This window comes from Gouania willdenowi, chromosome 6 (assembly GCF_900634775.1).
Source record: "Gouania willdenowi chromosome 6, fGouWil2.1, whole genome shotgun sequence".
NCBI lineage: Eukaryota > Metazoa > Chordata > Actinopteri > Blenniiformes > Gobiesocidae > Gouania > Gouania willdenowi.
Window position 1 is genome coordinate 65,909,530 of NC_041049.1, and position 16,586 is coordinate 65,926,115.

Sequence of the window (16,586 nt, forward strand, 5' to 3'; positions counted from 1 at the left end):
CAACAGTGTGTGTGTCAGGCTTTATTTACTTTTAAAATGAAAAGATCTCTACATTTATCTAAGCAAGTGGGGTGGTGTGTCTGCTTTAGTTAAACATAGAACATATTTGACAATCTCTGGCCAATATTTAACTTTAATACTTAATATCTTAAACAGTTTGTGCTTCTCCTTCCAAAACAAACCTACTCAATTTTCAAAGGTCAAAAGGAAGGATCTAGATTTGTTAGTGGTTTAGTATAAAAGAATGTTGTGTCGATCAACTTCTATTTTTTTTTTTTTAGTCTGACTTCCTATCCTGACATTCCCTTTAAATGCCAAAATATTCTTAACTGTTTTTATGATTTAAGACCTTTAGTAGTGATCCATCAGCTGTTTAGTCATTGTGTTGTTGCAGTTAAAAGTTACAATTAGCTTCATATTTGGAGAAAGGGAAGAAGGAAGATTTGTTGGCTATGTTTCTTTGAAGGCTGAGATGGGGATCATGGTTTGCAAGTTACAAGTTCATGATTTAAATCATTTTATACTAAAACCTTAGAGTTTAGAGTCCATTCCACAAGGTGTAAAAATAGGAATTTTAACAAGAATTGTAAACATGTAAACCCTACTCAGAAAAACCTGTTCACTGCTGAGGAACTCATTTTCAACATGACTCACCGATTGTAAAGTAACAACACCAAACTAATAAAACTGGTTTATTTGTCGAATGGATGTAAAAACACAGATTGACCCTTGGATCCTCACACACAGGAACATGAACTAAAGTCGGTGAAAGGCAGCACCCGTTTACATCTGTTAGTTTGGAAGATGAAGATGGAAAAGTCACTGATCCACTGAACGCTTGTGAAAGTCTTCCAGTGTTAATTCAAGTTTTTAAATTGGTGAGAATGTAAAACCTTAATGGTTCAGTTGTGTGTTAACGTTGAGGTAAAAGTCCAGCAGCATGTTCCACACACTGAGCTGGGTGCGTTAGCGTTCACTGCCACCTGTACAGCTTTAGCATCTTCTCCGTCAGCGAGGCTAGGAAGTGCTCCCCGTTCACTGAGAAAGGACTGATGTCCAGCACTGGGAGGTCGGCCGGGAGCTTCTGCAGCAAAAAACCGCTGCTTGCATCCCAAACCTGCAGAGAAAGACGACCATCATGACCAGGGTAGAATATTACAAAAAACGGTTCATACTGATGTTCAACATCATTGATGACACCTGAAGTCTCGTTACCAGAAGGGGTGGGCCCACCATAATGATACAATAGTTTAAAGAGCAGATAAAGACAAATAAATTACAGTATAACCATGCTTTTATTGGACTATAATGCTGGTCATACTTCAATTCAACGTTATTATTATATATAGCACAAATTACAACAATAATCATCTCAAAGCACTATACTAACTCTGGGTATAACCTTTTCAACTCAATAGGAATATTTAAAGCTTGCTTGGGACAGATGTAGCAGGGAGGGAAAGGTTTGCTAGCACTGAGTATATATACTGTATATACTCAGTGTAAAAACAACATCCTCACTATTGTTATCCGTTTTTTCTTCCATCTGCGTTAACTCCTCCTACACCGTTTGTCTGATTTTGACAAATAAATTGCTTTTATAATTTGTAACTTTTAAACTTTTTGACTTGTTACAGTTTTTCTTTCCCATTTATTTCAATTGGAAATTTCAGCTTTTTCAACTTTCAAGCCCTTCGTCCACAGACATTCTTCAAATGATTTTCACCATTCGACATTTAACATGTTCAGTTACGACATTCAACACATTTCAACCTTTTTGCTAATGTTCAGCTATTGCTAGGTTAATGCTTAGCTAATGCTCGGTTAATGCTATTGCTAGGCAGATGCTAATGCTAGGCTAGTGCTAATACTAAGTTAGTGCTAATGCTAGGCTAATGCTAAGTTAATGCTATTGCTAGGCTAACGCTAAGCAACGCACCTGATTCCTCACTTGCATTTTCTGCAGGAAATGCAAATCCATCCATTTTCAAACTCGCTTATTCCTGTTTTCAGGGTCGAGGAGGTCTGCCAGTGCCTATCTCTGGCTCACACTGGGCGCTAGGTGGGGGTACACCCTGGACAGGGTGCCAGTCCATCGCAGGGCAACACAGACACAAACAACCACTCACATTCACTCCTATGGGCAATCAAGAGACTTCAATCCACCAAACAGTCATGTTTTTGGATTGTGGGAGGAAGCTGAAGTGCCCGGAGGAAAGAAATATTCTGGTTAATATAACATTTATTTAGGTTATTTTAGTTGGCTTTTTAATTAAATACACAATATCCATTAAATAGAACAAATCACAATCGTGATGCACCAAAATTCCGGCCCAAAAGTGGATTTTAGGTTTTCAGCCAAAACCCTTTCCGCACTGGAAAAAGTCGACCGAAACAGGGTGTTTTGATGACGCATCAATATATCTGAGCACTAAAGTGTTTTCTGAGCAGAGTTGACGGAGCACGCGAGTGTGATTTATGTCCCTGTGTCTCGCCAACACTGTAGTTATGCGTCGCTGTCTGTTAACACGGACCGTTAGCACAGCTATTAGCATCTGGTTTCAGAGTCTGTCAGTGCATGTTTCTCAGAGATCCTCTGGACTTTATCACAACTGTACTTGTATAAAGATCATTATTTGGATGGGATTCACATCATGAACAGGAAATGATCCACACTGCAATCGAAGCACACCCACATGCTCTGTAAAACAATAACATGCTTGGACAATAAATAAAGCTAAGAAGCTGATTTGTGTTTTAATGAGAAAACATATTTATTCTGACTCTTTTTCAGAAGCCCAGTCAGTGATAAGTCTGTACAATATTATTTTTGAAGCATTAATATAATATTATACAATTGTTTTAGTGAGGTTGGTATGTATTCAGAGCCATAAATGCAATGGGCCTAATAATTTGCATAATATTTTTATTTCGGTTTCGACCAAGAACTTTCATTTCAGTGCATCCCTACATCACACTACACATATTTCATATCTCAACTACCTGTTTGTACACACGATGGCCAGCAGTCGGCGCCATAGGCACACAAAGCCTAAAAAATAATATCGATTTTTATATTTTAGTGATAGAGAAAATTACAATATCGCCTATATCAATATATACATATTTTTTATTGCTTATTTTGTATCAAAATACTTGTTTTAGGAGTCACTGTTTTCACTACTTCTCAGAACAGCTGTAAGGTTGTAAATGTGTCTACCCGCCTCTGATGAGCTTTCATAAGAATCCCGCCTGATCTGTTTTTTACAAATATGAATGGAGCCCGTTTAATGTGCTGTAACTGTAGGAAGGACTGACCAAAGTGCAGTTGGTGGCCTCTTCTCCTGCACACACAAGCGTCCGCTCTCCATCCGGACACCTGAAAACGGCGTTCTTGGTCAGCAGTTTGCAGGAGGAGCCGGCGTTGAACGTCTGGACCGGTGAACAGGAGCACTCGGGCAGATCGTGTGAGTCATTGAGCGGAGTTCGACTGAGTGCCATCAATACGCAGCGTTGCATTGGTTTGGAACGTCCTGGAAGACAGACGTCAATAAAGATATTCTTTATATACAGTAGAAACTTTGGCTCTTTGAATTTCTTTTTATGCATTTGCAATTAGACATATTTTTTACTGTTTTAATAAAAAAAAAAAAAAAAAAGAATAAACATGCTGTAGATTTTTATATGATTTGTGCTAGAAGAGGAATGTGTTACATTTGGCTCTATAGAAATAAAAATTTAATTATCTGGGTTTGGATCCAACAATTTCTTTGTTTCCAATTATTTCCGCATAAGATGTGAATATTTATTAACACTTAGGAAATAAGTGTAGAACTAGACCTGCTTTCGCTGGAGCTCCATCAACATACTTAATACAAAGTCTGTGTTCAAAATGGCATACTCAGTACTATGCACTACAAACTAAATGAGTTTGTGCCCACTAAAGCATAGTTTCCCAAGACGCATTTCGACCTAAAGCACACTGAGGCTAAATATCACCGTTGATTCTCCACCTTTGAAAGTTCTGAAAGCATTTTAAGTGAGAAAGTGACCAAGTAGACCCTCCATTGTGCTACTGACAAAACTTCTGGTTAACTTCAAAACAAGAGCCCTATTTACAAAAGTGTTAAAAACTAATGGAAGAGAAGAGATGCTCTTATTTTGAAATGGAGATGTTTGACTTTTAGCTTGAAGCGGGTCCCAGGAGGATTTTACATTCTGCTCGCAATGCATCATGGGCCGGTTGAGTATGACGAGTGTTCCTATCATGCATACTTAGGAAATGTCCCAATATTGTATACATCTGGGTATTTCTCACATACTCAATCTTTTCATACTATCTAATGTGAATGCACTACATATTCATTATTATTTAGTACGCCAGTGTGACATTTCAAACACTGTCTGTTGTGCTGGTGCAGGTGTGCGTTATTACTCCCTAAAACACGGAGGATTTTTGCAGATGAGTCTCACCGGGTCTGTAAGTCACCAGACAGTGGCGGCTCTCCGTCTCCACCTGGATGTCGATGCAGCCGTTCTCCAGTGGCAGGATGTGAGGCTTGTAGGCGGCCTCGTTCTCTTGCTCCCAAAAAGTGCCGCTGTCCAGAGTGCCAGCGATCAGACCGCCACACGGGAAGGAGCTGGACGTTGATCGGGGGATGTAGCAGAGCGACGCTACCGGGCACCTGTAGCCGAGAAACACCACATGAATACATACCATGTCCTTGAAGTTCTCCTGAATGATACACAATAGTGCTAGGAGAACAAGGGTGGTAGTTATATTCAATATATCCCAGGCATTACTGAAAAATTAACACAATACCAAATTTGGTCATAAGTTACACACAATCTAATATTTTTTTTTGGGGGGGGGAACCCACTTTGATCATAGTTGAGAAGACATCCAGCTGTTTTTTTTTCCTTCTGCTGCTACTCAATGTACATAGATGGAAACAACAAATCTCACCCAAAATAAATATTTGGTTGAGAACAGTAGAGCAAACTTTAGATGATGAAAAAATAACATTAGAGATAACTTGTAAAAAATGAATAAAATGTACTCTGAAAATAGAATAAGTAGTTCATCAAAAGATGTGACAAAAAGGCACTACACTTTATTCACAATTTCCATCTATGCATGTCCTTTATTTTTATTTTTTCATAAATGTATAAATGTTCTGTTTTTTTTTTTAATAAATATATATTTAAAAATGCAGTATACTTTTGATGACAGTGAAAATGACATTTTGTTTGTTAATTATTGCTAGAAATTATTAAAGAAAAGTTTTTACATACATGTGACCATCGATGGCAAAAGTTCCCACAAGCCTTAATGTTGCAGAGAAAACAGATTTCAAAGTACTTTTCTTAAGAAACTTTTCATACTTAGTCTGAGTTTTAAACTATCAAGTATCTATCTACCCAATGTAAAAGTCTTCATATGTAAGAACTTAAAGCATTAACTTTGTTTCAAAATACCATGTCGAATGCATGGGTTAAATTCCTTGTACTGTTCTAAACTGTACCTAAAATCCTTTCTGTTTAGAGTGTGTGTGACCTGGGACGCAGCGGCTCAAGCTCCTTGACGTGAGTGCTTGTGTCTCTCGTGTCATAAACATAGACGGATCCATTGTTCAGACCAGCGTAGATGTAGTTGGTGTTATCTAAACACCAGCAGCAGCTCCACACTGGCTTTCCTGCGTTATAAGTCTGAACCACAGTGTTGGTCAGCAGACTGTAACACACACAAACCAGGTGTTATTGTCAGTCTAAGTCTGAACAAGGCGTCACTGGTAACGTGCTTTGTACCTGGTGAGTTTGATGGTGTTGTCGAGGGCAGCGGACAGCAGCAGGCTGTCGTTCTGTCTGTTAAACGACAGACCTCGGATCTGTTTACTGTGGATGGGAACGTACTCGTTGGCCTTCATGTTCATCATGCTCACCTTCTTCACCCCATAACCTGAAACCAGGAAACACCAGAGTTAACTAGGCCTCTCCAACACATCAGCAACTTCATTTTACAGCAAAGGCTTTCAACAAGTGGGTCACAGACTTGTTTTCAGTGTCAGAGCCACAAGAAAGATGGAAAGATGAAAACTTATTTTATTTATAAAAAAACAAAAAAAAGCATATCTATATATATATATATATATATACGCAGCAGAGTGCTGACGATACACATTTACAAAAATGAAGTAATAAAAAAGTACTGAAATTACCGGTAAGTGCTTCCATACAAAGAAAGTGGTTTTAAAGCTGCTTTGTTTACTTTTTTAGGGCTAATGATATTCTAATAAAGTGCTTTTATCTATAAGCAGGTCACACTTAAACAAACAAAACAACACTATTAGTTAATATTTTCCATAGAGGGTGGAGAAAAAATGTATTAACAAAACATGCTCAACAACAAAAAATCCTATGGATGTTGGAAAATGTTTTTGAGGCAATAAATTCTGTCTTTATGAATTTTTAATCTGATTAGGTTATTTATTAAGGCTTTAAAAACAAGACAGCACTGTAGCATTTTTTATTTCATTTCCTCATTTGGGAACAGGCACTTTATTGGATATATGATTTATTAGAAATGATATCTTCTACATGTGTATTCAGACTATATATATTTGTTTTTGTAATTAAAAAAATATTGGTAACAGTACAAATATATGACATTACAACTTACAGTCTCAAGTTTTTAAATATGTACACAGTATAAACAAAACATATATGCATACATAGTTATATAATAAAGTAACCTCGAAACCACACGCATGTCGAGACGTGGTGCACGTCGAGGTGTTGAGACATAGCTGACCATTTTGAAGGATTATATCACAAATTTTCCTGCAGTGCTCTGTGCAAATATAATGTCTATGATTACCTTTTACCAATAGGTGGCGCTATGACTATGAATGAGGGCTATCATGGGTTAAACCATAACTAATTTTTTTTGGCAAACTCTTAATAACTACCATATGCTTCGAGGGGGGGATCCCCTATGCTGTGAAAAATTCCTGGTCAGAACCCTGTTGTGGTAGAAAGACATAACAGTTACTTACCCAGATCAGGCAAATCCTCAGTGTACTGAAGTAAGTTTTTCAGTACACTGAACAATTTTGACATCATCGCTCTCTACAGTGATGATGTCATCAATCCAAGCTGGGAGCCAATACAATTTTCAAGGGGGCGCTATTGAGTCATTTTGCCATTCACATTTGCAATTCCCCCAAAATATCAAAATTTTCGCCAGTCCAGATATGTGTACAAATTTTTACAAGTTTTTGAACGTGTTTAGGCCCTAAGAAATGCAATAATTTCCTCTAGAAGAAAAATAATAAAACGAGGTGAATTACAACAGGGTCCTACACACCGTTGTGCGCGGGCCCCAATAAACAAACAGAAAATAAACAACATCATTGCAATTCTTCAGTGGTTTAGGGATACGTCAGTGCCTTAACTGTTTATTTTTCATTATTGCTGTGTAGCACTTCATTACCTTCTTGGTTTTAGAACACTTAAATTTAAGTTGGTTAATTGATTAACCAACCACTGAATAGATCTAGAGAGTTTTTCTCACCGGGTAAAAGTGTGGCGTGAGCCGACGGCTGCGAGGCCAGCAGGCAGCTGAGCGGCTCACAGTAAGACATGACCCTACATCCTCCAGCCTGAGACACCAGCACTGCTTTGGAGAAGTTGTAGTTGGCCGACTTGAGACCGTCCGCCCGCTGAGACAGACCGCTGAGCAGAGAGGAGGACGTGGACGAGCAGGGGGTGGAGCTCTTACCGCTCTGCGCCATCAAAGCTTTCAGTTCCTACAAAACCATAGGAAAAGTTAAAGCCGTGACACAATCACAGCATGTCCATACAATGCTATTGGGATTTTCCCCGAGGACTATTGCATGATAAGCACTCAGCAGATAATGGCATATTTGTTATTTTTTTTTAAGAGGCCTGATAGGATGATTTTCTTTTTTTTATTGGGCAAGGTTAAAAAAATACTACAAAACATAATATCAACAGTGGAAAGACATGAACAAAAACCAACACACTTTAAAGGCATGCTAGAGAAAACTCAAAAAACCATCAAGGGGCTTGAAGAAGAGTGCTCCCAATTTCACATTTAAACTTTAACTAAAGAGAAAAAATAAACGATAAAGTCAAGATAAATGAAACGAACGTCAAGACAGTAAAACATTGAAATGGATGAGCACAGGGAAAGTTTGATCAGATGAGGAGGAAGTGAATTCCATATTCTGGAACCTCTGGATGTAATGCTAAACAGAGAAGCAGTGGTACGTGATGGAGGGGCCAAGGTTTGAGAGTTGTTTGGGTAGGGTATGCATGCATTTCATTATTAGCTGTAAAATAATTGTTAAAAAATGGTGGGAGTATTTTATTGAACGAACCATGTACGAATTGAGCAATTTGAAGTTTGTCGATTTGATAAACTGTATGCAAAGTTGGCGAAACAGGGGTAATGAGGAACTTCTTGGAGCTGAGAAAGTAATAATTCTCACTGCTCTTTTTGCAAATGAAAAATTGGCTTGAGTTAAGTAGTGAGTAGTGGCACAGGCAACATTAGACTAACTAATGAAAGGATAAATCATTGCATAATAAAAAATTAGCAAAACTTTTACATTCAGGAGATATCAAATATTTTGGCAATCTTTGATTTAACAAGTGAGATATCATATCAGTCAATTAAATAACATAGCGCGTCCCCTTACCCCTTCCCACTTTGGCCATGGTCAGCTTGCGTTGCTATGTGCTAAGCTAACACAAACATGAAGGACTGGTCGATGGCATGAGTTCCTTCACAGTATCAGAACAATGCAGCACATTTACCGTTTACACAAAGACTCCCAGAGGAAAGAAAACATCTTGAGTTTCTGTCACATTAAAAGACGCCATTAAAATAATGGTTTTGGAAGGAATATGAAACTCCACAAGTTGTTAAAAAAATGGACTGGTTGGAAGTATTCCATTGGGTGCACCGTGCATGACTGTCAAAATATTAAACTCTGCCAAAATACAGACACATAAATCATACATAAAAAATAAACCATTGACAGCTTTTCAGTGAAAAGCCTGCCTGCACATCTGTGCTGCCCTCTGGACTTTTCATAGAAAATGATAAACAAAGATAATTATTGATATGAGTGGGAATAAATTGGCTGAGAAAAAAGAAAAGCAGTCAGTGATACCTGGAGCTCTTTCTGTGCTTGTCCATATTGGCTGGTAATGACTTGGAGCTTCAGTTTGCACTGAGCCATCTCCAGCTCTGCTTTCCTCCTCAAACACTGCTCCTGCTCCAAAAATCTGCACACACAAACACACACACACACACACACGTTTGAATAAAAAACAATCGTATTCACTGTATTTTGTGAGTAAATTCAGCAATTCTCTTAACCTATGAAAGAGTCTTACTTCTACCTCACTATAAATACATAGAATGATCAAAAACACATGAACAAAAACTCACTGTTCTTTCCTGCATTAATGCTCAGATTGGTCATTATTCTAAATGCTCACATGAATGTTGATAATTGTGGCCCTCAGATCAGAAAACCACATTTTTGTGGCCCCGCTGTGGTAAAAATTGTCCACCTCTGTATTAGAGGCTGACATGTTGGCAGACAGAACACTCACCTTTTCAAGCTCTCCTGCTCTGTGTTGTCCAGGGCTCTTAACTTCGGAGCATACAGCAAGACGATATCAGAGTGCTTGGCTTTCTTGTTGCACTAACAAACAAACACAGTGAGAGAGAAAAACATGTAAATACTTCTTTCAACACGTGAGCGTTTTCCCTTAAGGCCTATATTACGAAACTAGATTTCCTCTTATCGTGCTCACTTCCGGGATTTAATCAGTGTGTGCTTGACTACAAAGCTGGCTAACATCTTACAGGGCTAAATCACCATGGTAACTTGGGCTGAAAACCAAACCTGGTCGGGACCAAGTTTTGTTCCGGATAGAAACTGAGCGAGTACTTAAGTCCTGCCTCTAGACCAATCAGTTCTCTTAGAAAACGACATGTCCTATAAAAGGAAGATCATTGTGAAAAAGAGAATATTCATACATCAATGCAATCCTTTCATTTACCGATGACATCCAACAGGAAATGATCTGAATTATGGATTTTAATTCTTCATATTTTTAAAAAATTATTCCTCAATTGTGACGTAAATTGCGCCACAGTTTCTCTGTGATTGGTCTGACGCCGTAATCTCCTCATCTTTCACAACAGTGCGCACGTAGTCAGGCTGAAATCAACTCTCTTAACTTAGCGAGTTGTAATCGAGATTCGTAGGACAGCTTCTTTACTGGCTTCTGAAGCCTGCTAATGAGGATAAATCCAGGATATAATTATCTAGCTACGTAGTATAGGCCCTAAAAGGCGACCCTGCTGACCTGTGGACATTTGGCATTGGGCCGTTGAGATTTCAGCCAGCGCTGGATACACGTGTAGCCAAAAAGATGTCCGCATCGCAGCGCAGACAGCCTGTGCTCTCCTGCTGTCGTCCACGCCTCGAAGCAGATGGTGCAGATATCGCCCTCCGTCTCCTCGCCGTTAGATTTCTGAGAGGCGGACAATGACGACTGGAAGCAGAGATCACACCAGTCAACCCAACTCTAAAGAGCCATGGTTTTAGACATTTAAACATGATAAAAGAAAACTTTTTTCACTCCTCTTAAATAAAAATTTATTTTTACATACACAGACACAATTATTATCCTGTTAAATTACTATATAACTTCCATGCGCAGTATATAGTGTGGAAATATTAAAGCGTTTGATGTAACAACAGCCTAACAGAAAATTTACATCCATTGTAGCATCAAAGCTTTGTTTAACAAAAGATAAACCTAATATGAGATCATCAAGGTAAACATGCAACGGAGTCGGTGCTTAAAACAAAGCACTGGAGAAAAAAATTGAACTTCAAAAAAGGAGGAAAAGCCCCTTGAGAGAGCGAAACAGTGAGTACAAATTACATCGAGTGGGATCAAGGACCAAAAATTAAAGAATATTGAAAGATATGATACATTTCCAAAATGACATGACAGATTGTGTGACAGTCACCTGGACATTCTCAGTGGCTGTATTGATCGTATCAGAGACGCTGGCTGACGGGGCGTCTAAAAAACAAAAGATGATGAAATCAAATTCAGAATACACCGGGTAACAACACACCTGACCATAGCAATGTGAAACGACAGACTCACCGGTGGGATTGATGTGCTGTGGTTCCTCCTGTTGGACAGAAACCACAGCAGGCTGAACGGGATCTGCAGAAGCAGCAGAATCAGCAGCAGCAGCAGCAGACATGTTTCCTTCGTCCCCTACTGCCTCGTTCTCAGACTCGCTGATGTCTGTGGCGCTGCCTGACTCGGTTGCATCCACGTTGGCAGCAGGAACCCGAAGCAAAAAGTCTGGGAAGCCTCTGAAGGACGCTGCAGTCTGGCTGGGGTAGTGCACCCTGAGGCCCTGTCTGCAGAGGGAGCATTAGCTTCTTTATCTCTCAGAGAAAAACTCACAGCAACAAACTAACTCAAAATGATGCACACAGTACATGTCAACCATAGGCAGTGTATCTTTCCTGCAACTGATGAAAAATCCTCATTAATTATACAAAATACATACTAACCAGTTCATAAATATTTTATACAACTAGCGCAGTGCCCATAGGAAATATGTCTTGCTATAAAAAAGAGGAAAGATTTAGTTCCTCTTTAATTCAGAATAAAAGTTAAATCCTCATTAAACTGACCTTGTAAACACTTAATTCCTAATGCAAATTTAATTCTGAATTAAACACACAAACACACATGGTTCACTCAAAGTGAGCAAAAAGTGAAGCCGCTCCAGCAGAGTGTTGGTGTTCTGCTGGTTGGGACGCCACAGGGCGGCTCTGAAGCACCATTCCTCGAGCCCCCGCCTCAGCTCTGCTACCCCGACACAGAGCCTCTGCCCATCAAGATCTATATTGTGAATCACTATTTTGAGAAAAAATATTAAGATGACAGTTTTAGTACAAAAAATTTGCAACGAAGAAAGCTAACATCTCAAATGGGATGAAATCTGGCAATATAAACAAACAAACTTGTAGCTAGTTGACCAAATGAAATGTGCAGAGCATAATATTTAGCACTGTAATAAAGGCTATAAGCTTATTTATATTATTATTATTACTCATCTTAGTTACAAATGTTTCTCACTGAGGACACCTGCTGGTCAATATTTAAGAGGTTTTTTTTTAGGATATTAGACCCACTTTAGTCATTTTTTTAAAGGCCCTTTGTGCAGTCACTTGTGTAGATTCAACGCAGCTTTCAACTTATCCTGAGTTACCACGACTACCTGCGATTTTATGAAATTCTTTATGAATGGTATCATTGCAGTTCAAACAAATCCGACATTGCATACTTTTGAACCATGCTGCAGCCATGTTGAAAGTCTGAGCCTGATTCGCAGAGATATTTGAGGGGGACACAGACAGAGATTCCTTGCTTACTCCCTGCTCACTCTTATTTCCAAATATTTAAAAAATCCTGAAACTTTTTTACCAGCTTGCACATAGCCCGAGTGTGTGCATCCATTATTTTTGGACTTACTGTATTTGGTGATTACATGGCAAAACATTTATTTTAATTATATTTTGAACGCTGGTTAGATCGGACATGAGATGGGGGAGGGGCATCCAGATATTCTCTGGCTCTGTACTTTGGACACATGCCTGCTAAGTCCGTGTAAACATGCACATTTCTCTGCAAACACGACATTATAAACGCTGATATTTTCACCATGTGTTTATAACATAATGCGCACCTTGGATGTACATGACATGTTTGTGTGTAATTAATTTTCCCACTGGGTTTTTTGAGTTTTTCCTTGCCGATGGAGGGTCTAAGGACAGGGGATGACATTCATTACCTTTTTGTTTAAGTCCAGCAAACATTGGTGCAAACTTTATTCATCAATTTATCATACGCATGTCCCATAGAATTACACCAGGGAAATCGCACACACTATTTTACTTTGCACCCGCAATTATACCCCTTTATAACACTACAGAGTACAGAGTATGTACACCTCTTCGTACAGCTAACCTTCAAACACACTCATTTGCCCATAATTGACAACTCTACTTAAGCTTTATATGAATACATACTTCCGACGTGCACTGTACTAGTATAGATAAACCTGATTAACATGCAAGGATCTATTGTTTGCACCTGAGTCTCCGTCGTAGTGGTGCCCCCTGGGAAGCTGAGGATGTCACCGTGGCCACCCTCTGACTGAACGCCCAGGTTGGGAGAAGCCTTGAAAGCACACGGCCTTCGATGTCACCATCATCCTCATCCTCGTCTATCTCAGTGCTGCTGCCAGAGTCTGAGATAACAAACTGTTCCGCTGCGTTGACGCCAGGCTGTTCACCGCCTGCAACCTGCAGCTCTACTGGAAGGTCTACTTCCATGGACTCCATCTACAGAGACATGAAGCACAGTGAAAGCCAGCTCATCAATCTCTACTCTGACAAGACTCACGTCATCAAAGCAGCTTCAAACCTTTTTGACCTTACAAAAGCTAGAAATATTTACAAGTTTAACCATTTTAGATAAATGAATCAGTTTTGTACAGTCGGGAGAAATTACAGGTATAAAACTATGTCTTGTTAAATGCAGAGGAAAGTAAGTGATAACGACTTCAAACAGTATTTTATCATTTAGCCTTTTTGTAACACTAGCTAAAATATTTAAAAGTTTGAATGTAGATTACTGGTCTCATAATTAAAAAATAATAATTTTAACAACCATATATTTTGTTGGAGGAAGACACATGACAACTAGTTTGTTGAATCTTATGTGAATATTAAAGTACAGGTTATCAAGTCATGAGTGCACAACTGCTGATAAAGAAAAGTTGGCAACTCACAAAACTTTATCATAGGGATGAGAGATGTTTTAATGGTGAGAAACATCTACACACATCTGCCCAACATCTACATCAGTGGTTCCCAATTTTTTTTTTGTCCCGTGTACCCCCTTTCCATTTTTGTCAAATCATTTGCACCCCCTCTTTATATCATAACAAGTACCCTCTATATAATTTCATACCATTTCATTTGTGGAACAGTGGGCTCTCCTAAACCCCTAAATGTATCTTGAACATTGGTTCCTTAAGGCTTAATCAAATTCAAAACAATGAGTGAACTACAACTTTTGTGATTACAATAAACAGATTAAATATTAATACTGTCTCTTTGGTAAAATGCAGCAAATTATTGTCTTATAAATAGTGTGACAAAATGCATGAAATAATCATGTTTCAATAAATTATAAGAAAATATTGTAATTTATTGAGCAATAGTGCTATTAATTTGACCCAAAAAATGTTTGAAAAGTAATCAGGAACATTTTCCGATTATTTATAAATTAATTGTTCAATCTTTCAGAGTACATCCTGCAATGTGCTCGTGTAACCCTATGGGTACACGTACCCCTGTTTGGGAACCACGGATCTACACTGATCGGACGAGAAAACACTTAAGAAAAATCCTAGGAATTTATCAATTTAACTAAAATGCTGCTATTTTGGCATTAAAAGCTGCCAACATTTACAGTGCATTAGGAATAAACGTATTATTTAATCGGGAAATACTGATATGCATCCAAGCAGTAGGGCACAGCCGCTGAAAGGGAGAGCCTGTTGGTTAAGCCGCTGTACGAGAGACCGAGGACTGGCGAGGCCTCCGAGCAAATAAAGTAGCCACAGAGGAAGATAACTACCCTGGATGCGTTCAGTTTGTTTAGAAATATCTTACTACAGAGACAAAAGTTTGATATATAGGTACAACATGCAGTTAATGAGTGTGTGTGTGTTGAGTTGTTAGCATACACATGCACAACGTTAGCTCCTAACGTTGTGCATGGTTAGTTGAGGAAGCACATCGTTCCGACACTCAAACCTACCCGCTCAGGCTCACTAGCATCTGATCTGGCACCGAAGGACCAGACAGAGCTCCGACATTTAGAGCAAAAAATCAATGATCTATGGAGCCGTTGATGAAATGAAACTGCACAGGTTTAGGTAAAGCAAAGCTCTCAAATCTCGCGGCCTCACGTTTATCCCGCGCTGCCCGCCCCCAACTCCGTGACGTCATCAACAAAGATTGATGACGTTGTGTTTGTTTGTTGGTTTCTTTCTAAAAAAAAAAAAAAAAAATTAAATTAAATAAAAAAACAATTTAATCTGATGATTTTGGTTGGTAAATTCCACATCCTTAAATCTAAATTCGCCCCCAAAAAACTAACCCACACACATAGAATCCATCAAATTGACCGATAATAAGAAATCTATCCACACATCCAATTTAATAAATTATTTATTTAAAGATTAGAATTCTGACTGCTTTATAACCTCTTTAACCTAGACTGATCTATCTTATACAATGTCTCTTTATTTGTATTTTTTCCTTTCTTTATTGCTGTTGCTCATGATGTCATGTTTGATGGACTAACTTCTGTAATGTTATAGAGAAAAATGAGTGTACTGTGAATAACGTTCAATTATTTTTTTTATTTCCTAATGTCAATATTATAATATATTAATTGATATCTATGTCATATTTAATATTTAATTAATCGAGTTTAGTTATTATATGAATAGTCTTAAGTTTTTGAAAAACAAAAAAGGTGAAAAAAAACTCTGCATTTGCATGAAGAATTGTTTCTTGTACCTCCAAGTGCCACGCACTGTATTTGCTTTATTCTTGACTACTGTGTTTTCCTTGACTTTGTTCTTTGTTCCCTTTATGATGTTTTCCCTGATTTGCAAACTACAGTATTGCAATTTGTCCATAAAATTGAACTAAATAAAAAAAATGGTTATGTTGTTAATTGTATGTTATTTGATATATTCTCATTGTAAGTTGTTTATTGTGAGTAAAAATAAACAAAAAAATAAAGATAAAGAAAATAATATATTCTCTTTCAAAAATCATGGTAACTACTAGGGATGTCCCGATACAACTTTTTTGCTTCCGATACATTACCGATATTGCAGCCTTGACTATTGGTCGATACCGATATCGATCTGATACAATATCAGCTCAAATCATACATAGTTTTATTACTTATTTTGTAGTGTGGAATGTTAGAAAAGGCTTGATCAAGTCATGTTACACAAACAGAAAACATTAGTCAGCAACAGTAGGTATGAGAAAAACTGACCCATTTATTATTAACTAATTGGTTACATACAGTACATTTTAATCTTCAACATAATATCTACAGTATTCTACAATTCAATAAATGTAATATAATATATATCGGAGAATTTAGATGCAGTCCGATAAAATCCGATATTCGTCTTCTGGCTGGTATCGGACCGATATCCGATATCAATATTGGATCGGGACACCCCTGGGAACTACCACATCATTTTTAGCTAATAAAAAAAAAAATTAAAGAAAACTTTTCATGGTGTGTATTGTGTATAAATCCCCCACAAATTTTCTATGGACAATGATACAAAAAAAAATGAAAAAAAAAAAATCCAGCGTGGCTTGTTACCTTTAAATTAT

The 16,586-nt window shown here is 38.0% G+C and overlaps 1 protein-coding gene across 1 annotated transcript; it reads right to left on the reverse strand.

Annotated features, from left to right (window-relative positions):
• Positions 1-679: 679 nt before the first annotated feature.
• rfwd3 (ring finger and WD repeat domain 3) lies at positions 680-15,156 on the reverse strand. Its single transcript, XM_028451382.1, has 13 exons — positions 14,974-15,156; positions 13,237-13,487; positions 11,227-11,492; positions 11,084-11,139; positions 10,411-10,599; positions 9,649-9,740; positions 9,201-9,315; positions 7,574-7,808; positions 5,809-5,959; positions 5,558-5,734; positions 4,474-4,685; positions 3,319-3,533; positions 680-1,117 (listed from the first exon to the last, which is right to left on the reverse strand). Exons 2-13 carry the CDS (start codon positions 13,485-13,487, stop codon positions 974-976), a joined length of 2,103 nt encoding a protein of 700 aa, XP_028307183.1. The 5' UTR covers positions 14,974-15,156; the 3' UTR covers positions 680-973.
• Between the last annotated feature and the right edge of the window lie 1,430 nt (positions 15,157-16,586).